Below are 23,336 nucleotides of genomic sequence, written 5' to 3'. Positions count from 1 at the left end.
CCTTTTGTGAAGTACATGTCGGAGGGGGATGCACAGCTTGGTCATTCAGCACTGGGTGCTTCCCGGTGGGCAGCAGTGAGTCCAGGTGCTAAGAGCTGAGCTGGTGGAGGAAAAGAGAACCCCTTGGTCCTCAACAAGGTGATGTGTACTCTGTCCCGGGAAACTGTTCCTGGGGTTTAGTCCTGCTGTCACAGACGCTTGTGTCTGAATGCACAGGTGCACAGAACACACATTTTTGGGATGGTCCTTGCTGTGACCATGCATGTTTTTATTTGAACCAGTAACACCACTTCTAGGACTGCATCTAAAGGAAATGGCAGAAATCGCAAACAAAAGTTAATAGAAAATTGAAAGCAGCCTAAATGCCCCATTGGAGAAGAGTGATCCAGCAGGGGACTATCATGCAGCATAGCTACTGCTGTGGAAGTGTCCTTGGTATAATGCTGAGTGAAAAAGATAAAGCAGTGTGTAGTATTATTATTTGTGCAATAGAACAGGCACAGCCATGGGATGGATGCACCATAGCCATGCACCACCTGTTTGCAGCAGCCGGGAGCCTCGTGCATGGGGCGTGCTGGGCAGGGGAGGCAGGCACAGAGGCACCCTCTGTAGGATTCTGTTTTATCCATTTGCCTGTTTAAAATCAGGCAGAACTAAATTGTGTTTTTTTCAGGATGCATTCTGAGATGATAAAACTTTTAATTAATCACAGTGGGATTGTGATTACTGTAAAATGTCAGAAGTAATGGGGGCCTCTCTGGGAGGTAGACACTGTGGGCTCGGTGGGCATGTGGAAGCTTCTGGGATGTGAGCTGTGTTCTTCTCTTGACCTAGTGTTGTTCTGACATTAATTTTATAAACATTTGTTTTCAGCTGATAAGGATGTATTACATGCTTTCCTATCCATATTACATTTTTCAATTAAAAAAAAGTTTTTAGAAACGTATAGAATAAAGGTTGACAGAGAAACACACCGAATGGCATAAGCACAGTGGAGATGGCTTCACGCTCTCTCCCTGGTACCTGGGTGGTCTCCAGCTCTGCCGTCTGCCTGGCCCTTTGGTACAGCGCAGGATAAGTGGTGGGGAGCCCGGCCAAGGTGCTCCAGCCCAAGTACTAGCTATTGAAGCTGGGGTGCTGGGGTGGTGGGTGGTTCAGTCTGCATGGAACATGTCCCCACCACTGGCTGGCAGGATGGAGCATAGCCCGGGTGGTTGAAGCCCATGCTCCTCTCCTTGGCAGGTCTTTCTACCTTTTCTGACAGTCCTCTGTTTGTTCTTTCCATTTGTATTTATCCCTAAAAAATGTCTAAATTGTTCATTTTTAAACCTCAAGTAACATGTATCATCTTGAATATATTCTTTTGTAGCTTACTGCTTGGAGTCTACTATTATGCTTCGTGGTCCATTTAACTTGATACGTACAGTTCCCAGTTCACAACCAGGGGTGTACCCTCTCCCCATTGGGTTTATGTATGTGGGGGCTGAGTTGTTACAGTGACAAGGAGCCACTTGTGGCCTTGAGCACCCTGGCACCAGGGGTGTGCGCACTCTGCAGTGTTCACAGTAGCCCTGCACACTAGAACAGCATCCGCCCAAGTCCCTGAGACCCCAGTGTAGGCGCCCAGCATGTGGCATGCGGTGCTTGCCTCTATGTGGGGTTTCCTGTAAGGAGGAGCCTCGCAGTTGATGGGTACGCGGTGGTTCTGAGCCGTTGTCCCTTTGGCCCTAAGTGCGTGAGGACCCACCGAGCCCTGGGAGGGAGTGCCAGCTCGCTCCACCCTTCGCCACGCTGACTCTTCACTTTATTATTAGATCCATGTGATGGGCCTCTGGCGGTGATGTTACATGTGTTGCCCTGGACTCTAATGAGGTCAGGAAAAGTAGCTTTTTTTCCTTATGTTTTCTGTTTTTGCCATGTGGGGTTTCTCCTTATGTGGTTTTAATATTCTGTTACACTGCTTATACACTTTTCCATTTGTCTCATGAAAATTTTCCAAATGTTTTTCAGATTATATATTTTTGTACTAAGGAAAACTAAGCATTTTCACAGGAACACTTAAAAACAACAATCCTGAATTTTAGTAAATTTAGTAAAAATTTTGATATCTTCAGTAATCTCTCTCTCTCTTTTTTTTTTTTTAACTTAACTACAGGATGACTCAAAGCCTCCTTATTCCTATGCACAGTTAATCGTACAGGCAATTACGATGGCTCCTGATAAGCAGCTCACTTTAAATGGAATTTATACTCACATCACTAAAAACTATCCGTACTACAGGACAGCGGACAAGGGCTGGCAGGTAAATCTGTTTCAGGGTGTTTTTTTTGTTTTTTTTTGTTGTTTTTTTTTAGATATTTCTGTGATGTGGCAGTAGATGCTGATTGATAACTGAGAGGACTTAAGCTGCTTCCCTTACCTTGGGCACAGGGCAAAGCAGAACAGGGTGAGGGAGACCCTCCTTTGCTCAGGGAGGAGGCATGTTGGACGCCGCTAACCCTGTGCGCTCACCTCCCCTGCACAGAGCAGAAGGAATAGCGGCTCTAGGAGCAAACCTCAGCCTGTGTTTTTTATGGTCACTGCCCCACGGATAGGAAAGGCACGGATTTGTTTGCGAGGTTTCTCTTCCACCATTGCAGTTAACTCCCTGTGTCTGAGGTAAAGGAGGGTTAGAAACCCGGCCTATCCCTCACTTAGGCTTTCTCCTGTCTTCCTTATTGCATCTGCTGACGTACCTAGCTTCTCCAAGTCTGCACAGAGATGGTTTTCAGACTGTTTTACCAAGGAACCTTTCTTCAAAAGACCTCTCCCATTGCTCAGTACAGGGACACAGATAAATGTGGTGCTGCCCTGCATGGTAAATTGGGGAGCCTGCCTGCTTGTGCACCTGTGCAGTCCGATCGTTCCTAGAGTGTCTGTGGAACCTGGGCCTCCTCAGAGGACTCTTTGAAATCAGTGCATATTTCCCTGTTCAGTTTTTTAATTTAGTTTGGTTTTTAAGCTTTGACACTCTTTTTTTTTTTCAAGCATTTTTTTTTTCTTCTGTGTGTCTGTGTTGTGTGTGTCCACTTACTGGACGTCCAGTAGGACCTCTGTAATTCAGACAATAGAGGAAAGGCAAGTCTGAAATACAGAATATTAAAAGCATAATAAAGGAGGAAACATAGGTTTGCAGTTCCTGAATTTATTAACTAACGGAGAATGGAAACAGTCTTCCTTTCAGGCTTAGTGAGTAAATGACTCTTTGAGAAATGGATGCCAAACCATAGCCATAACCTAGTGATGGGGGTAGGGGTTGGGGGAATCCATTTTCTGTTTAATGAGGGGCAAGAACTTTCTTCTTCTACCTGTAAATGTAAACATGTTTTAATAAAAATAGCCCACCAGCCAAATCCTGAACATTTCCTTTGTTAAGGGATCTTCAGTCATGTACGGGTCTTTGATTATGGAAGATATGGAATAAGACCCAGCCTCCCCTCCTGGCTTGGGTGATCTGTACCCTGCCTGCCATCCTGTGCACAGCTAGGTGCCATTTCTTAGTTGGTGGTGAGGAAAATGCTGGGTTTGGGAGAACACTTTCATATCCAACTTCCTAGCAGGTCTCTCAAAACACTGGACAAGAAATCCCAGCAATACTAACTGTACTTTAATCTAGAACAGTGAAGTTGTACTTCAGAGAAAATGTAAAACAGAGGAAGCAGAACCAGATGATAACCTGTGTCTGTGTCTGGTGATTGCACCTGGCACACAGCTCCCTGTGTGTGGGCAGGTGAGGTCCCAGGGTGCCCTGTCAGGACTGTGATAGGTGATGTACAGCTCATTGAGTGCAGAATTCTGGGGATTGGAAACACCAGTTAGCTGGGCGTAATAGGAGTGAGTATTTCTGAAAAGGCTGGCCAGACTTCGAATGATCTCTCTCCCCATTTCCTAATATCTATTTATTCAAGAACTGCTTCCAAGCATCATGCGGTTTTCTGGCTGAAGGACAAAGGCCAGCTCTCCAGGGTGGCCTCCTCCTGGCTTCAGTCTGGTGGGGAGTGCTTCAGGTCAGGTGTGATCCCCACTTGCACTGGTTGCTCCTGACTTCAGAGCGCACTGAGAGCGGAGCATGCACACATAACTGCTGCAAAGCAAGTACCCCTTTCTATTCAATTGTCGTTAATGTTTTTATTGAAACATCTTCTTTTCTGTCTAGATCAAGGTCCATAAGGGTGACTGCGCCTCTTGCCTGTGTCAGGCCGCTCCTGGGACATTTCACACCTCCTGGCTCCAGCATTTTAGCAGGAAAGGGATTTCCTGCTGCACTCCTCCCTTTAATCTATGGACACGTACTCAATTTCTTTCTGTCCTAAGAGGTCCTTAGCTATCCCCACATGTGGGACACTGACCCACATGTGTCCCTTTTCTGTCATGAGAATTCTCTGAGGTGCCCTTCCCAAAGTGACCATGCTTAAAGTCCTTGTATATGTGAGTCTTTATTCCCATTTCCTCACTTTTGGCTTAAAACAAAAAAGCTTTTCCATTTTTTGTTTCACAAAAGAACCAGATCCATTTTCTTTTCTAGATTTTCTTTGCATAGAGAGTAGGGGGAAGATTGTCATCTAAAACAGCCCATTTTTATTTATTCATGAGAGACATACAGAGAGAGGCAGAGACATAGGCAGAGGGAGAGGGAGAAGCAGGCTTCATGCAGGGAGCCTGATGTGGGACTGGATCCCAGGACTCCAGGAACACGCTCTGGGCTAAAGGCAGGCGCTAAACCACTGAGCCACCCAGATGTCCCAAAACAGCCCATTTTTAAAATGTGGGTTTCCAGGGGTGCCTGGGTGGCACAGTTGGCCAAGCATCGACTCTGGATTTTGACTCAGATCATGATCTCAGGGTCAAGAGATCGACTCCTGTGTCTGACTCTGCTCAGCAGCGGGGAGTCTGCTTGAGATTCTCTTTCCCTTTCCCTTTGTCTCCCCCACCCCCCTGCCTCTCTCTCATATAAATAGATATTTTAAAAAAATAAAATTTGGGTTTCCAGACTGCCCCTTGCCCTCCTCTGTGTGGTGAAGGAGGTGGCTGTGCAGGGAGAGGGGGACCTGGCGGACTTGGGCCTCGTGCTCTGCATCAGTTCCTAAGAGCCATGTGTTAGCCCTTCCCACCACACCTGTTCTGACACCTAATGGAAGGAAGTCCACAGCTACCTTTCAGGCTCTCTTTTGGTATTTTGTATTGTTTACACATGGCAAAGCTTTTTGATTGGTCTAGAGGAAACTCTAGGATAAAACAAAATGTGGCCGTTTCTGGAAAGATGGCGTATTTCTTTGGTTGCATATTTATGCAATAATGTTTTTTTTCTTTTTTTTTTTTTTTTAAGATTTTATTTATTTATTCATGAGAGACACAGAGGGAGAGAGAGAGGCAGAGACACAGGCAAAGGGAGAAGCAGGCTCCATGCAGGGAACCCGACGTGGGACTCGATCCCGGGTCTCCAGGATCAGGCCCTGGGCTGAAAGCAGCGCTAAACCACTGAGCCACCTGGGCTGCCCCGCAATAATGTTTTCTTATGATTTATAATTCTAATTTTACCCAGCCCAGAGTTGAAGTATTTGTGATGACTAGAAGATTTGAATTCTGGGCCTTTGAAAGGACCAGAGCTGGTTCCTCACAGTGGCGGGAGTGCTCTGGGCTCCCCTCATCCTGCACATTAATATCTCCTTCTGGAAGGTACTTAACATATTCCCTTCTCATCAGTTTCTCTAGGAGTCCTTAGTAGAGCGCTCAGTGTGATTAGGATGGACGGAACAGAAACCAGGGTCTGGGCAGGAGTGCTAGAGGTGCTCGTGGAGGACGATGACCAGCTCTGCAGCTTTCCCCCTGGGTCTGTGTCATCCCAGGGGACAGGAGAGAGGAGGGGCAGGTGCTCAGGGAGGGTGGGTTCTGGGAAACAGCCTGGATTAGGGGAGGATTTGGGGCGGGGGAGAGACTATGCTAAGGATCACAGATCCTTTTCCTCGTATTTACTTATTAAAGAATAATAAGCTGCCGTTTCTCTGCATAAAATAATTTCTGAAACATTAGAGTCTAAGTCAGTGTGATTTTAGCATATATAGCTTGACTTGATCAAATAACAAAGGCCTTAAATTACCTTAGAAATATAGTTGCTTTATTCTGTCTGTGTCTACATTAAATATCTCTTACTACTTCCTCATATTTTCTAGTGTTATTGGCTGGAAAACCATAGCCTTTGTGTTCGAGAGCTCGTTGTGAGTGGAGAGGAGATTAGACCCTGTTGTGATGGTGCCTCGTAGGCTCTGTCCTGTTTTTCAAGACACAGTATAAATATACCAGCTCCTTCATCTGGGAACTTGTCATGGATCCGCAGGCCCTGGGCCTGTTCTCCTGTATCAGGGGGAAGAAATGCCAGTGTACCAGTCCCCTGAAGTGGCACCTCCTGCCTCCAGACTCCCACTGTGCTCACATCCCTTTTTCCTCCTGGCAGCATGAACATTAACCCGCTAAGTTAACAGCCCTCACATGGGGTCTGCTCACCTCCCATGTTCTTCAGTGTGGCTCGGTGGGCACTTGTGAACTGCCCAGGTGGCCAGGTTCCCACAATACAGTCAGGACAGGACCTCTTGACCCTCACTGGGCCGTCGTAAGGATTGCCTTGTTCACAGTGAGAGGGCCCTGTAGTGTCGTGGCCTGGGTCTGCTTTTCCCAACCTGTAGTCTTGGAATTTCCTTTCTCTGTCCTCCAAACACAGAAATGTCTGTGTGCATTCAGAGGAGGATTATCTTTCTCTGATGGAAGCACCAGTAACAATTTGATTTTCTGAAGGAAGTAGTAGAAAGGTATTGTGGGTTGGTACTTAAACCCTATGATAAAACATAATAGTATCTGCAGTTACTAAAATATTGTCTCTCTCGCATGTGTTTATTAATAAACAGTCTCACAAAACACAGATGCAGTCTAACCATCGCTTCATGTTGCCAGAGAGGTGCCTGGCTTCCATGGACTTGGGGGGTATTTATCACAGCCTGTGACTGCTGACACGCTTCAAGAGTCCCTGAGATGGGCTGTAAAGTAGAATTAGATACGTTCTGATTCCTGAGCCACCTCTGGCAATTCGGTATTTCAGGCTGTGGTTAGCAGTTCTGTTAGCAAGTTAATTGGAGAATTTAGAAGTGATTTTTGAATAGCCCAGAGTTTTACTGTGAGTTACCACCATTTTGAAACTTCAGTTGTTTAATTTAGTGATTTTAAATTTCAATGTTAATATAAACTTGAAATGATGTGGATGCATGACTCTCGTCTGGCTGCTCCTGACTTTTGGAGAGCTCAGCTCAGGATCAGGTGTGCTGCTGAGAGTTACTCAGGTTGCAGTGTGGACCTTTCCTGAAATTGTCTGCGAACTGTGAGCCAAGCTTTTGTAATAGAAGAGAGTAGGGGTTGAGAGAGAAGTTTCCTGTGTGTGCCTCACAAGATTATTTTGTGGGTCAGGTTTAAAAAACATGGAAGCATTTTGGAAAGTCCTCTTGTTACTGGTGTCCACGATACTTCCCAACCTTTAGCTCATTTCTGTCCTTTGCTGGTTTGCTGAATACTTTATATTGCATTAATTCATTTTAGCTGGCTATGACAGATTCCTACAAGCTAATTCTGTGCTCAAAAACTATTTTAAGGGATTGGCTTGTTTTGGTTCTGTTCGTCTCTAAGCAGGGAGAGGCCCACAGGAAAGGTCAGATGACAGCAGTGATAATCCTTGGTTTCCCACCTGGAAAAAAGATGGAAGTTAACATTTTTCCTGTTGGAAATTGCCTCTTCCCCTGCGGAAAAGGGAATTCTCATTCCTCATTCCCACCCTTCCTCATTCCCCAGGTCCCCTCCTTGCCCCTGGCGTCCACCCTGCTACTCTGTGGAGGGGTCATACCCTGAGCCCTTTCTTCACTCAGGGGAGAGGGGCTGGTTTCTTCCAGTACAGTGCTGCCTTTAAAGTTGTTTGCCCTCTACAAGGGCTGAATGCTACGTTTCTGCTTTGCAGGGCACTAAAACTGGGGCACATTTTGATTTCTCAGCAAAGAAATATATGAATTCTACGTATTTTTTTATGTTTCATAGAATTCAATTCGCCACAATCTCTCTCTGAATCGTTATTTCATCAAAGTACCACGTTCCCAGGAAGAACCAGGCAAAGGCTCATTCTGGAGGATAGATCCTGCCTCTGAAAGCAAATTAATAGAGCAGGCTTTTAGGAAAAGACGGCCTAGGGGCGTGCCTTGCTTTAGAACCCCTCTGGGACCGCTCTCGTCTAGGTAAGGAAAAAAGACAAATAAAAAGACCTCACTTACTGGTCAGTGAATTTACCTTCCATGTATTGGTCAATTTTCCTTTTGCAAGTGAAGGAACTGCCAAATGCATTATGATTAAATGTTGGGGTGGGGATTTGAAAAGAGGTGTTGGATGCTATCCATGGACTTTTTCTTAATAGTGATCTGAAACAGCGCAGATTGTTGATGAAGTTGTATTTATGCTCTGTTCCCCTGCTGCCGTTGTGGCTTCATTGGACTCCTTGCTCACGGCGCTTGGTGGGCAGCGAGCATTCCTTTTCTTGGGCATGAGAACAGCTCTTCAAAGCCGCATTTTAGCTGCTTAGACTCAAAATTGATACAATGTTAATTGCCTGACTCTCAGATTACATTTTAGCTTATACATACTATGGTTTTAAACAAACAAAAAGTGACCATGACGTAAGTGTTAAGCCCCTGTCTGCTTGCGCACAGCCAGCCCCTGCTGCCTGTGGGCAGGAGCTGCTCGGAAAGGGCAGCCCGTGCGGCTCCGCGGCGGTGCGGCCTGTGCTGGGCACGGAGCTGTGGTAGCCCAGCACTGGCCCACTGGCTGTCCCGACAGGGGGAGCCTCGCTGGGGGTCCGTCCCAGGTCACAGGATTCAGGCGGACAGTAGGACTTACAGAGCTGTAGTCGGTTGACAGAAGACAGATGACACCCCTTTTTTCAGAATGCACTTTATTAAACAAGGCAGCTTTGTGAGTGCTTCACCTGTAAAAATCCACTCTCTCCTTTTTGGTGATTCAGAAGCGCCCCAGCCTCCCCCAATCACGCTGGAGTACTGTCTGCTCACTCCAGTGGAGCCCAGACCCCCGAGAGCCTGTCGAGGGAAGGTTCACCGGCCCCCCTGGAGCCTGAGCCCAGCGCCCAACAGCCCAAGCTGGCCGTCATCCAGGAGGCCCGCTTTGCCCAGAGTGCACCAGGTGAGATGTGCAGAAACAGGGCAGGCGTGATGGGCCGGGGAGGGGTGGGGGGGTGGGCAGGGTGCCAACAAGCTCTTCGGACGAGCACCCCAGAGCTCTCGGCTCCCTTGTACCTGGTGCTTTCTCTGTAGTACCTGCATGCCGTAAGCTCTGGAAAGCTGCCAGCACCGTGACTGTTTAAAAAAATCAGTGCACATTGTTCTTTGTAAATAGTTTGTGTAGTTGCCTGAAATAATTTAGAATCAGTCTGTTTCTCAATTGCTTCATCATTCAAAAATTATGAAAAAAACTCCCCAAAGAAATAACACAAATTAGACAAACTAGACATTGATTGGCAGCAGAAACTGTTCACTTACTTAATGAATATGTGAGCATTTCATTACGAAGTCACAATGCAGAATAAAAATGTGCGCTCTGCGGAATTACACACGCACGCACGCACCCCCCATAGCACAGAAATGTGTCCAAGCTAATTCTCTTATTGTTTGGTTGGCAAAGAGTGCAGTTTTGATACAGTGGGATTCCTGACCACGTTGGCCCCTGTCACCCGAGTGTCTTCTCCTTTATTCTGTGCCCAAGCCACGGAGAGCAGAGCTTGTACCTCTGCATCTGCACTTTGCAGTTCTCGTCCCCACCGTAAGATAAAAGACTTTGGTCCTGGGGGAGCGTGGCCCCCTTGTTTGGGCCTCAGCAGGCAGCTTCTTCCCATATACTATTGACATTTTGTTTTTCATGAGGAAAGAACTGTGGGAAAACTTGTCACAGACCGAAACACAACGAGAATTGCGTTTTTAGCAGTTAGATAAATGCATTAAATTTATCCATTAAAATACCACGTTTCTCCCGTCGTGCATGACGTCACTGTTACACAGAGGAAGGGCGCCCTGTCTCACCAGCCTGTGTGTCAAGCGGGTGGTTGTAATCAGGTGGCTCCCGCGGGCACCAGCACCTCACCCTGCTGCCTCACCCCCCACAGGCTCGCCTCTGTCTAGTCAGCCCGTTTTAATTGCCGTGCAGCGGCAGCTGCCGCCAACGATCAAGCCCGTCACTTACACGGTCGCCGCTCCTGTGACCACCTCGACCTCCCAGCAGCCTGTCGTGCAGACGGTGCACGTCGTCCACCAGATCCCCGCGGTGTCCGTCACCAGCGTGGCCGGCCTGGCCCCCGCGAGCACGTACACGGTCGCCGGCCAGGCCGTGGTCACTCAGGCAGCGGTGCTGGCCCCTCCAAAGGCAGAGCCGCAGGAGAATGGAGATCACAAAGAAGTGAAAGGTAAGCCACAGGAGCAGGAGGGTATTCGGGCTGCCGGACGCCCCACAGCCTTGTTCGCCTGGAACCCTTTCCTCCTGATCACGTAAAGTCTTAGGCTTGCCAGCCACCTGGTGAGATTTCTGTAAGCTTTCCAGTTATATCTGTTGGTATCATTTCCTTACCTTTTTAAAAAATTTCAGTGAAAGTGGAACCGGTTCCTGCGATCAGTCATGCCACGCTGGGCGCTGCCAGCCGGATTATTCAGACGCCACAGAGCACCCCTGTGCAGACGGTCACCATAGTGCAACAGGCACCTCTGGGTCAGCACCAGCTACCAATAAAAACTGTAACGCAAAACGGGACTCACGTGGTGCCAATCCCTGCCGCTGTCCACGGCCAGGTGAACAATGGTAAGCAGCATCCTCCACGGGTAAGAGGGTACCGATATCAAGAGCGAAGATCCTTTGCTCTCCTTTTTATGAATGGCATGTTCCATGTTTCGGTTCCAACTGTTACAATTGTCATTTCTTGTTTCAGGAAATGTTTGCATTTCTAAACTAGAGAAGATTGGGCCGACCAAGGGAGCTTGGCTCTTAAATAAGAGACCAGGAACCTCCTTTCACCCAGGCTTGCAGAGCGAGGTGAAGGCTAGACGTCCTGCTGGCTGTTAAGTCCGCTCAGGAGTTTTGTGTCCTTACTGCTGCTGCTGTTTGAGCAGTGGCTCCTTGCCCAGGCACGCGGAGGCCTGCAGGACCCCAAGCAGTAGAGTCAGGCTGCTGGCCCGAAGCAGCTCACTGTGCCCACAGACGGTTCCTCTGAAAGAGGGTGGCAACGGAAGGCTTACCCATGGTGGCCTCCCACCCCTTCCTGAGCTGTGGAGGGGCGGAGGAGGCCTGCATTTACCTCATGGGATTCAGATTCCCACTCTGCCTCACCGCAGATGCGCTGGAACAACAAGGTGGAACCTCGTCTGGGGAACACTAACCACCTGAGCGTTCCAGTGTGCCAGTCTCTGGACAAGTGGAGGTGTCTGCAGAGATACCTGCTTAAGAGGCTTTCCTCTCAGGCTCTGTGTCTCCTAAGTATGGAGAGTTGTTTGGGCCTCTTTTCTTTCTGAAGCAGTTTGTCCTTGTGGCTGGTCCTGGGTGCAGCTGGGAGCAGGTGGCCTTGGGAGGTGGACGGTCAGTCCTCTTCTGGTCCGAGTCCCGCTCAGTCTGAAGCCATGGTGCAGGCCAGGCACTCCCAGGCATCCCATGTCTCGGGATCCCTCAAGGATCCCTGTCCAACTCCCTGACTGAGCAGGTGTGGCCTTCAGGGGCCTCTATGTCCACCAGTCTGCTGGAAGGGGTTGGAAAAACTATGGATCCCTTTCACGTGTATAAGTCGGAATATAAAATTCTTCCTTATAAATTTAATAAGCAAAGATTACGTTTTCCTGTTGAAATTATTGATGTTTTAAAATAAAAGTTTTATACTGTTTTCTTAAATGTGCTAATAGAATCCTGCCCTGATTTGCTACACACTCTCAGAACGTATCAGCACCCAGACCGGCCCGCCTGCCTCACAGGTCTTGTACAGATGCCAAGTATCTCAGGCGTGAATGTGCTTTATTGAGCATACTTTTACTCTGCAACAAGAGGCTGCAGAAATATTAAGATTTCATGGTCTGTGACTAATGGGTTGATTTATCAGTAGTTACTACTGCAGTGTTGGTTAAAACCAAAAATATAATTCTTACAAGTTAAAATTTTATTAAAGATGAAATTTCTTAATCTTGGGGCTTTAAAGAAAGCCCCACAATATCATTGACAACCACTGCAGTGTCAGCCCCAAGACTCTATTTCCTTTCGGAAGAATGAAATGTAGAAGAAATACTGAAACGCCTTGCAAGTTTAGTCATCTTTTAGCAAAAACCATTTTAAATTATGTTTGTTGGTTCTCCTTTATTTTGGCTGCAGCCTTTTACTTTAGAAATCACTGGCTTGGGAAAGGGGTTTGTATCCAGTCAGTGATGATGCCACATCACAGCACCTGTCTTCTGTGTCCCTTTGTTTCATGTTCCTTTCCAGCGGCAGTGCCCAGCTGAGGAGGGAGGAGGTGGCGGGCAAGCTTTAAGACTCTGCAGGCTCAGAGGGTGGCCTGGAGCTGGCCTCTCCTTACCCAGTGTCAGGTGTCGCTTGATGCCGCATGGCCTGTGGCTGCCTTTACCTTGAAAATCACTCTGGAGAAGGGAAAGCATGCTTCTACCTGTTCTTAACGAACTGTCAAAGTCATCAGCTTTGATATTTTTCTTATAAGTTTGTTATTATGGAAAATGTCAAACATTCTGGAAATTAACTCACAGCCTATCTTGTTCCATTCTCCCCCATCTGTTCCCCACCCAGATCCAGACGTAGTATCATTTCATGTGTTAATATTTCAGCGTCTGTAAAAGAACTTCCTTGTACTATGTAAGCACCTGCCATTATTGTTTTTAAAATAACCAATAGGGCAGCCCCGGTGGCGCAGTGGTTTGGCGCCGCCTGCAGCCTGGGGTGTGATCCTGAAGACCCGGGATCGAGTCCCACATTGGGCTCCCTGCGCGGAGCCTGCTTCCCCCTCTGTGTCTCTGCCCCTCTCTCTCTGTGTCTATGAATAAATAAATAAAATCTTTAAAAAATAAATAAAATAACCAATAATTTTTTTAAAAAAGATTTTATTTATCTCTTCATGAGAGATACAGAGAAGAGAGGCAGAGACACAGGCAGCAGGAGAAGCAAGCTTCCTGCGGGGAGCCGTATGTGGGACTCGATCCCAGGAATCTGGGATCACGCCCTGAGCCAAAGGCTCCACCACTGAGCCACCCAGGTGCCCCTAAAATAAGCAATAAGTCTTTTATACCTAGGATCTCCTTAGCTTTCAGGTCATCTTCTTTTTTTTTTAAAATAATGGTAAAATATACATACCATACAATTGGCCCTTTTATTTTTTTTATTTTTTTTACAATTGGCCCTTTTAAAATGTACAAGTCAGTGGCATTGGGTGTATTCACAGTGTCTTGAAACCTTTACCTCTAATGAGTGTAGAAGGATTTTCCTCATCCTAGAAGCAGACCATATACCCAGTAAGTAGTTCCTTCCTGTTTCCCTCCTACTGAGCCCCTGGTCGCTGTCTCCGTGGAGTTACCTACACCGGACAATTCCTGTAAATAAAATAGGATATGAGGCCTTTTATATCTGATCTCTGTCAGCGAGCATCACGTTTTGAGGTTCATCGATGTAGCCTGGGTCAGCTCTTCTTTATGGCTGAATATGTTTTCATTTTGGTTGATTCATTCATTAGTTGATGGACATTTGGGTTGTTTCCACCTTTTGGTTGTTGTGAATAGTGCTGCTGTGAACATTCATGTATATGCATTGAGTCCTTGTTTTCATTTGGGGGGGGTGGGATGTATACCTAGGAGTAGAATTGCCTGGTCATATGGCAAGTCTGTTTAATTTATTGAGGAACTGTCAAACTGTCTTCCATAGTGGCAGCAGTTTGCATTCCCACTAATGATGTATGAGATTCTGATTTGTCCACATGCTGACCATCGCTTGTTATTTTCTGAGATTCCCCCCACCATGGCCATATTATTGGGTATGAGGTGATATCGGTGTGAGGGAAAAGGGCCAGGAGGGGCAGAGGCAGAGGGAGAATCTCAGCAAATTGCCCCGCTGAGTGTGGAACCCAAGGCAGGGCTCCATCCCACAACACTGTGATCATGACCTGAGCTGAAATCAGGTGTCAGATGCTCAACCGACTAAGCCACCCAGGCACTCCAGGGATCAGTGGTTTTGGTTTGCATTTCCCTCATGACTGATGGTATTGAGCATCTTTTCATGTGCTTAGCTATTTGTAGGTCGTCTTCACACAGGTGCCTATGGAAGTCCTTTGCCCATTTTTTTGTTGTTGAGTTGCAGGAGCTCTTTATATCTTCTGGATAGTAGGTCCAAATATTTTCCTCCCGTTCTGTGGGTCTGTCTCTTCACTTTCCTAATAGTGTCTCTGATGCAACAGTTTCAATTGCGAACTCCCATTTCTCTTTTCCCTTTTGTATCTTATGCTGTGGGGTGTCCTAGCTAAGAATCCGTTGCCACATCCAAGGTCATGGAGACCTAGCCCTATGTTTTCTTCTACTCAACGCTTACGTTTAGGTCTTTGATCCATTTTGAGTTCATTTTTGTATATGGTGTAAGAGCCTGACTCCATGCTTTGGCATGTGGGTGCCCAGTTGTCCCAGCACCATTTGAAGAGACTGTGCTTTCCCCACTGAATGGTTGTTGAAAATCACTTGACCTCAGATGTATGAGTTTCTCTCTGTTCTGTTTCATTAATTTTCATGTCTATCCTTGTGCCAAAGCCACATTTTTTTATTAATTACAGTTTTATAGGAAGTTTTGAAATTGAGAAGTATCTGTCCTCCGACTTTATTATTTTTTCTTTTTTCCAAGGTTATTTTGGCTATTCCGGATACCTAGCAATTCCATACAAAGTACAGAATCAGCTTTTCCATTTCTGCACAAAAAAGCATTTGGGATTTTGATAGGGACTGCACGGAGCCTGTAGATTGCTCCAGGCAGTAGTTCTTTCTGTAAGCACAGACGTCTTTGCATGTGTTTAGGTCTTTGAGTTCTTTCAGCAGTGTTCTGTAGCTTTCAGTGTAAAAGCCTTGCTTAAATTTCTCCTGTTTTATTTCTTTGGAATTGTTTTCTTAATTTCCTTTTGAAGTTGTTCATAGTCTCTGTATAGAAACACAGCCAGTTTTTGCCTGTTGATATTGTATCCTGCAACTTTGCTGAATTCATGTATTGTAATAGCTTTTGGTTTGGGGGTTTTCTTCTGTGGGTTTACTAAGATTTTCTGCATTCAAGGAGGATGTCGTCTCCAATAGAGACGGTTTTCCTTCCTGTTGCTGCTCAGTGGCCGGGGCGAGAGCTGCTGATCGAATCGCGATGGCGGCGGGCCTCCTTGCTCTGCTCCCGATCTGGAGGGGCGTCGTCCTCACCATCGAAGCTGATGTGAGCTGTGGGTTGGGTTGTCCTCTACAGACTTTAGCATGTTGAATTGCTTCCTTCTTCCTCGTTTGCTGAGTAGCTTAATAATGAAAGGGGGTTGAATGCTGTCACATGGGTTTTTCTTTTCTTTTAGAGAGAGAGAGAGCACAAGTGGAAGGTGGGAGTGGGGTGCAGGGGCGAAAATCTCAGGTTGACTCCCCACTGAGCGGAGAGCCCACGAGGCTCCGTCCCACGACCCTGAGGTCACGACCGGAGCCGGACACTTAACCGACTGAGCCACCAGTCACTCCGGGGGGTATCGAGCACTTTGTATTAAGATGATCACGGGGGGGGGGGGGGGGTTCCTTTATTTATTTTTTAAATATTATTTATTTATTTATTCATGGGAGACACACACACAGAGAGGCAGAGAGACAGGCAGAGGAAGAAGCAGGCTCCATGCAGGGAGCCCGATGTGGGACTCAGTCCCGGGACCCCAGGACCATGCCCTGGGCCAAAGGCAGGCACTAAACCGCTGAGCCACCCAGAGATCCCCCAGGTTTTTCCTTTATTAACGCAGTATGTTGCGTAAGTGGGGTTTTTGTTTTCTCTCTGTGTGTGGTGCTTTATGTTCAGCCACCTTGCATCCCTGGGATCAGCGCCACTTGGGGCGTATAACCCTCTAATATGCTATTGAATTTGGTTTACTCGTGTCGTCTTGAGGATATTTGTGTCAGTATTTGTCAGAGATAATTGTAGTTTACTTGTAGTATTTTTGTCTGCTTTGGTATCAGGGTAATGCTGGCCTCAGAGAATGAATGCGGAAGTCAGGCCTGGGCCAGTGTGTGATAGATCCACTTCCCGGCAGCTTCTGGGGCTCCTCGACCTGTTCCCCAGAAGGTGTGCCTCTGACCATTCCTGCAGCCTCTCTCATGAAGGTCCTCAGTCAGTCCCTGCTGGGCCTGCTGCCCTAGGCTGTCGGGGGGCAGTGGGTCCTCCCTCTGCTGACCACGTTCCTGGTGACCCTGAAGGAGTCCCGGGTCCACACTTGACTTGTCCTTGCTTCTTACAGAAAGTGGCTTCCAGTTCTCACGCAGGGGGTCTGGCCATGATTTCGTGTGTCCTGGCCCTGCCAGGTGGTAAGGAGGGGCCCGTGTCCTAGTGTCTGCATGCTGTGCTCTGTTGAGCGAGTCCAGTGTCCTTACTCACCACTGCCTCCCCCAGGAGCCCCGGCAGAGTACCTGCTTGACTACCGTGGCCTTTGGCCTGGTGTTCCCCACAGCTGGGCTGCGGGGAGGAGCTGCCCCCAACTCCTCTGAGGGGCATGGGAAGGTTCAAGTAAGGAGGGTGGAGGAGCGTTGCCGTCTCCCCGCTGCTGCTCTACAGCCGTGGGCAGGGCACCTGCACCTCCAGGCGGGTACCTGTTGTGCCCAGCCTGCCTGAGGCTGGTGCTCTGTGGGACTTCTAGAGAGGACCTCATGCACTGGGCCCTCCGTACCTGCCTCATCCCCAGTCAGTACTCACAGCATGGTGTTTGTGGAGGCCTGGGTGTGGCGTGCTGGCTCCTCCTGGGGTAGATGACCACAGTGTTCCCCACCCCCCGCCCCGGTCTCAGCTCTGACCATAAGTGTGTGGCCTTTTCACAGTGTAGTGCCATGTTTTTCTTCTTTTGTGTTTTTGTTGATTTTCTTGTCTAAAATGGACCCTAAGCACAGTCTTGAGAAGGTCTGGTGCTCAGCACAGGTGTGATGTGCCTTGCGGAGCAAGCGGGTTAGAGGAGCTGCTTTCAGTCTCGTGCTCCGTGTCCGTGATTCCATGCGTGGGTGGAGCAAGTCATCTTTAACCAGAAACACATGCAGAACAAGGTGTTAGTTGGTTGACAAATGGCAGCAAGTGCCATTGTGCTGCGTGGCTCCGTTCTGGGCGCCGGTTCACTCCCACTTGTGTCAGGCGCCGCTGACCCGGTAGGGGGGGTGTCGTTCCCCTTGAACTGCGTGTCAGCGCCGCCCCCCAGCTACCAGGCTATTCCCAAGAGGGACAGGGCACTTGGATGAAGGAACACCCAGTGCGGAGGAAGCAGGCCCCCCGCATCCCTGAGGACGTGGCCGTGCGCGGGGCCAGGGGCTGGTAGCTCTCCTGGTGCCGGCCCCGAAAGTCCCCCGAGGCCCCTCTGCCCAGGACGATGCGCGCTCTCCACCCCTCTGTCGGGCACAAGGGGCCTAAGCACAAAGCCGGCAGACAAGCCTGGCAGGTGAAGGCCGCTTCTGTGGGGTTTCCCCGGGTGGCTGAGACCCGCAGACCTCGGCTGGCTATAGCTAGTCTGGCAAAAATCAAGTAGCCGGTAGGGGTGCTGTCGCATGAACGGCCACCTGGCAGTGACGCCTGAGGCCCTCGTGTGAGCAGGAGTGGGTGGGTGGGGACTGTTTGAAGGTACAACTGTGTTCCTGAGGCGGGTAAAAGGAAGGTTGCTCTGAATAGTGCAAGTGCTTCCTGGGCCCCTGGCTCCCCTGGGCTGCCCCTGCGCCTTCTGGTCCGGGTGAGCCAGTGTGCATCCCCTGCCCAGGGCCTGGGGGGCGCCTCCACGTCCCGGCGTCCTGCACCCCTGTGTCTCCTTGGCCCTGCACTTGACCTCCTACTGCGGCCCTGTAGCCCAGCCGACCCTCCCTTCCTCACTACCCGGGCAGCCTCACGCTCATCTGACACTTCACTCCAGGAGCACAGTCCATCCCCCCTCCCTTCTTCACTACCCGGGCAGCCTCACGCTCATCTGACACTTCACTCCAGGAGCACAGTCCATCCCCCCGCCCGTCCCCCCCCCCCCCCCCCCCCCCCCCCCCCCCCCCCCCGTCTGCATTCTTCCGTGGCCGGTTCCAGGGTTTGGTTTGACACAGGGCCAGAGGGGAATCGGGGCTCAGGGGCCTCACGCTGGGGCAGATGGGCTGGCAGTGCTGCTGTGCCCCACAGGCTGTCGGGCCTTCCTCTGCAGCCCAGCCCGTCTCATCACCCTGAGGAAGTGGCACTCTCTGGAGAGGAAGCAACTCTTCATCTTTTCATCTCCTGGAGCTTCCCTGTGTGCGCAGGGGTGGGTGGGAGCCGGGGAGCCAGCCCAGGGCCTTGTGGGCACACGTCTGCGTGTCAACTCCAGGCCTGGTGTGTGACGTGACCCAGGAGCACTGAGCGCCATGTGGGCCGTGGGGGGCCTCTGCACAGGGCCGGCAGCAGCCGCGTGGCCTGACCCCGAGCTCAGGCCTCCCCAGCGGCTCTGTGAAGAGACACACTATTTGAAGGAATAGAGATACTGGCTGTCCCTGAGAACACCCGCCGGCCGGTTAGCTTGCTCCAGGGTTTCTGGTCCCCAGGAGTCCAGTCCAGACCCCTGTGCCCGTGGCCGCTGCGGGCCTTGGCAGTGACGCACAGAGGCCTACCCTTGGAACAGAGCCAGACCAGTGGGGGCCTGATGGGGGACAGGGGTGCACCCAAGAACATGAGGTCTGATTCACTGTCTCTTTGCAGCAGTGGCGAGTCCTCTGCACATGTTGGCGACACATGCATCGGCGTCGGCCTCCCTGCCCACAAAGCGCCAGAATGGCGACCCGACGGAGCAGCCGGAGCTGAAGCGGGTCAAGACGGAGGACGGCGAGAGCATCGTCATCGCCCTGAGTGTGGACACACCGCCGGCAGCCGGCAGGGAGAAAGGTGTCCAAAACTAGCGACTGGGACAGCTTTTCATACTTTAATATCTACTCTGTGGTGCCAAAAGGAGACACTGCCTCTCACCGACACTCGGAGCGTGTCGTCTCGGTGGGTAGAGGGCCCTGCGGTTGGACTTCACCTCAGCACTGAAAACACAAAACCCAGGTGGCCTTAAAACTCCTTAAAGACAGAAGTCACACCTGAACAAAACCACATGCAACAAAACCTGGTCCGGCAGTGTCTCCCCACCCCGAGCTCAGCTTGTCCCTCCGGAGCGGAGCTGCTGGGACAGGGCGGGGACCGTCCTGCCGCCCCCCAGGAGCCTTGGAGCTGGCACTGGTAGATGAGACAGTCTTTTGTTGTTCACATGTGGAATTAGAGTATTTTGAGGTGTACTTTCTTTACGAAATAACGGGGTCTTTGACATTTCAGATCGCTCCATTTCTACTCTGGAAAATTTGAAATCACACAGGACCTTTCGTGTTGATTTCATTTGGGGAAAAGAAACAATGTAGTTTTGTTTTTGTTGTTTGTTTTCGGCCTATGGAATGATTTCCTTTTGTCTGTCCTGTTAACGTTCAGATGGAGCTACTTGATGACATCTGCAGGTTTTCCGTGTTAGAGCAGGTGCCGCACGCATCTGGGACGGACGGACAGATGGACGCCCTCGCTGGGCCGCATGTTCACCATGACTGAACTGCTGGACTCTTGGAGCTGCACTTACCCGGGTCTCTTTCCTGCTACTTTTTGTTGTTTGTTCCTTTGTGTTGACTTTGTCCCTGGCATAATTTTCCACTCTAAGTAAAACAAGCCTCCTAAGTGTTGTGTGTGTTTAAAACGACAGAACTGTTCCTACTTCATTTGGAAAAAAGATTCAGTCTTATACCACACACCCTTTTCAGACGAGTGTCACAGGTCTCTCCGTGGCGTGTTCGCTAGTCACTGTCACCGGTTGTAGGCGCAGAGCCGTCGTCCGACCAGCTGCCCACCTGATGACGATGCGGTCTTTCTGGCTCATGGGAGCAGGTGCTGGGTGGAGTCGAAGCTGCATGTTAACACAAGGGTCCTTCTCTGGTTTGTGACAGGAAATCCCCCTCAGCCTCTCAGAACTGCAGTCCTAAAGCTGACTTCTCTCCTACAAAAAAGCAAAAGTGAGATGAAAGGAAACAAAGGTGAGACAGCAGTAGAGGCCCCGCCCGGCCTCAGTCATGCTGCCCCAGAAGAAAACCGCTGGCCTTTCCAGAGTGTTCCGGGGGGTTAGGGCTGAGCAGCTGTGCAAATAGAAGAGGGCTTTGGCCTTATTGTGAACTTTTAAATGTCATCATCATCATGTTATTTATTTAAATGTAGTTATTTTGGTATTTAATTTTTTTTAAAGAGAGGAGAAAAAAAACCCTGTATTTTCCTGGTGGAATGAAACGGCTCAGAATGGTATATTTAGGCAATTTTAAAACATTTATTATTTACCTACAGACCAAATATGATAAATCTGTTCTAAGTATTGTGTGTCAACCCACAGTATGGAGCTGTCACAATGTTATTGCAGATAACGCGTATTAAAAATTATGAAATTACTGCACACTAGCTGGATTTATAACTCAGCCATTTAAAAAAATAAAAACAAAACCATCATGTGAATGATACCACGTGTGTGACAGTAGCAAAATCTAACTTGCAAGCTGAAGCACGGATGGATCAGAGCACCTCAGGGCAGCAGTCTGCATCTTCCATGCACTTTACAGATACCTTGGAATGTATATTTTTGTCTTTTTACTCAGAAGGTTCACAATTTACAAAATAACTTGGATTGCATTGTGTCTTGTGTAGGGTCAGGTCGCTCCACTGAGTGGTCCAGACCTGCCAGTCACGGCTCCTGTAGGCCCTGCCGAGCCCTGGGCAGGTGAGTGGTCGCAGCTGCCCCGGCGGGAACACTGGATTGGGCAGAGGCATCGTATGTCCTCCTGGAGATGTGTCTACACGGCTGTGTACCTGTCACCATCCAGAGAGACGGGTAGATTCTCCCGAAGTAAGCCCGCTCTGTCAGTTGGTTATTTCTGAGCCTAAAACACAGACACTTTGTGAGTCTGGAGGGATTTCTTCTGGGATTGTAGATTAACAAAAGCATCCAGTTCTCAACATTTAAAGGAGAGAGGAGGCTGGTTTTTTGCTGTAAGGTAGCTGGTGTGGGCCTTTTTCAGAGGGCCTGGGGGCCTTTTCTTGTTGCCTCCTTCAGCTGGCTGATTGGCACGTGGAAAGGTAAGAATATCAAGGAGAAGGTAGAAAAAAACCTTGGAGTTGCAAACAGCCATATCTCAGAGGCAGTTAAAAATGTTCAGTTTAGTGCTGAATTTCCAAGAGCCCTCAAAACGCCCAGGGTCACTGAGCTTGTGTCCCTTCCACCCTGCTTGATGCCTGGGGCCCGCCCCATCAGCAGACATGTGGCACTGAACTCTCAGCTGTTCACTGGCAGTTCCCAAATGTCTGATTTCAGGAGGTTTCTGCTTTGATCTTTGCCAAACTTCTGAGTCCCCCAAGGGACTAGAAACTTCGTTTGAATAGTTTTGCCCTGAACCGAACAAAAACAGGAGAGAAATTCACATGTGAGCCACAGAACAGGTGTGTTCCGAGGAGTCTGGGCATAATTTTGGATCCATCTTACTCTGGCATCGTTAGTCTCCACGTGGACAGTTGAGCTCCTTAAAGACCCCACCCCCTTTGCCATCCTCCCTAGAACAGCACAGACCTTGAGTCATGGTCAGAAGGGGCGGGTGGGGCAGGGCCAGGACTTGGGATCTCTGTGCTGTGTGACACAAGGAGATAAGTGACAATCTTTAAGTCCTAACCTCCACAACCCTAGAAAGTATAGTGGTGATTTGTGTGCAAAGATTTGAAATTTTAAAATTACCAAGTTCCTGAAATTCAATAAAATATTTTTACTAATTTTAATTGAATACAGAGTATCATTGTCATTGTTATTTTGATAAACTAAAGCAAGCATTTTTAAAAAAAAAATTTTGTAACTCATGTTCTGAGCGTACCAAAGGCCTAGGGCACTGGAGCAAATGTGCAAAGGAGCTGCTCACACTGCCATGGTGTCGGCTCAGCCACTAGGAAGGGGTGTTACGTGACTGCATGAGGAACAGGCAAGGGGTCACAGGCAGTAGTTAACGGGCTTTGCTGATGTTTATCTGCAACACTGAAGTTTTAAAACCTATTTGAGGTTGTTGCTATCTTTTCTTCACAACTTGAGATTTATCCTCCCACGAGATGCAAGTCTCACCTGAAGAGGCACGTGGCTGTGCAAGCTCCATCCTCAGCTCCCAGAAAGCCTGTGATGTGGGCTGGTGTCCGGGAGCGTGCTGGTAGCCCTGGGCCACAGTGGCAGCGGGTACCAAGCATGGCGCCGAGCCCCCGTGGGAGCGCAGCGAAGCAGCGCTGCAAGGCTCCTGGGGGCACTTCATTCCTCCACCGACAGAAGGAAGCCTCATTGTTGGCTTGCTTAGGTCTGCTGCCCACGTTGTACCGATAGCTGCTCTCAGAGGCTTGCAGCCTCATCCCCCTTCTCTCAGGAAGCATCACTCTGGTAATTAAGTTCACCCTGAAGTTACACCGTGGAAGCAGAGGTGACAGCTGTCCTAGAGGATAAGCTACTTCATCCAAGAAAAAGACGTTGAAGAAAAGAGCCTTTGGAGAAAGGAAACCATTCACTAACTGAGATCTTTCCAGGTAGCAAAAAGCACTGCTAATTACAGGTAGGCCTGGCCCCTGTGTAGGGCCGTGTCCCGTCTGCAGTGAAGACACCAGGGCACACTGTGCACCTACCTGCAGTCGCCAGATAATACGTTCTGGCGTAAACAGGGAGGCATGCGAACCACGGTTCCTGGTGACTAATGCTGTGAGCCACTGGCCAGCACTCTGGTTCCTGTGAAATGCTGCACCACCTCTGCATTACGAACCCAGCAACAGCAAGCTGGGTAAACCTGGGAGCACAAATTCCCCAAGACTGGAAAAGCCTCTTGGGTCCCCGTGATGTAAGCACGCTCTACCCTGTGTCTTCCCAGTGGTTACAACTAACAACCCTTAACAGGATAAAGTGATCATCCTGGGTCTCTGGAAAA

At 49.1% G+C, this 23,336-nt stretch overlaps 1 protein-coding gene across 1 annotated transcript in view; it reads left to right on the top strand.

Annotated features, from left to right (window-relative positions):
• Nucleotides 1-22,169, top strand: part of FOXK2 (forkhead box K2) — a 71,877-nt gene extending 49,708 nt beyond the window's left edge. Inside the window, exons 4-9 of the mRNA XM_025999410.2 lie at nt 2,156-2,302; nt 8,110-8,303; nt 9,083-9,258; nt 10,235-10,531; nt 10,711-10,920; nt 19,039-22,169. Of these exons, the coding sequence (XP_025855195.2) occupies nt 2,156-2,302; nt 8,110-8,303; nt 9,083-9,258; nt 10,235-10,531; nt 10,711-10,920; nt 19,039-19,235 (1,221 nt within the window). The 3' untranslated portion in view covers nt 19,236-22,169. The remainder of the gene's footprint in view (nt 1-2,155; nt 2,303-8,109; nt 8,304-9,082; nt 9,259-10,234; nt 10,532-10,710; nt 10,921-19,038) is intronic.
• The last annotated feature ends 1,167 nt before the right edge of the window (nt 22,170-23,336 follow it).

Source organism: Vulpes vulpes, chromosome 2, assembly GCF_048418805.1.
Source record: "Vulpes vulpes isolate BD-2025 chromosome 2, VulVul3, whole genome shotgun sequence".
NCBI classification, from domain to species: Eukaryota; Metazoa; Chordata; class Mammalia; order Carnivora; family Canidae; genus Vulpes; species Vulpes vulpes.
Note: the sequence above shows the minus strand (reverse complement) of the source record. Positions and strands in the feature narration are given on the sequence as shown.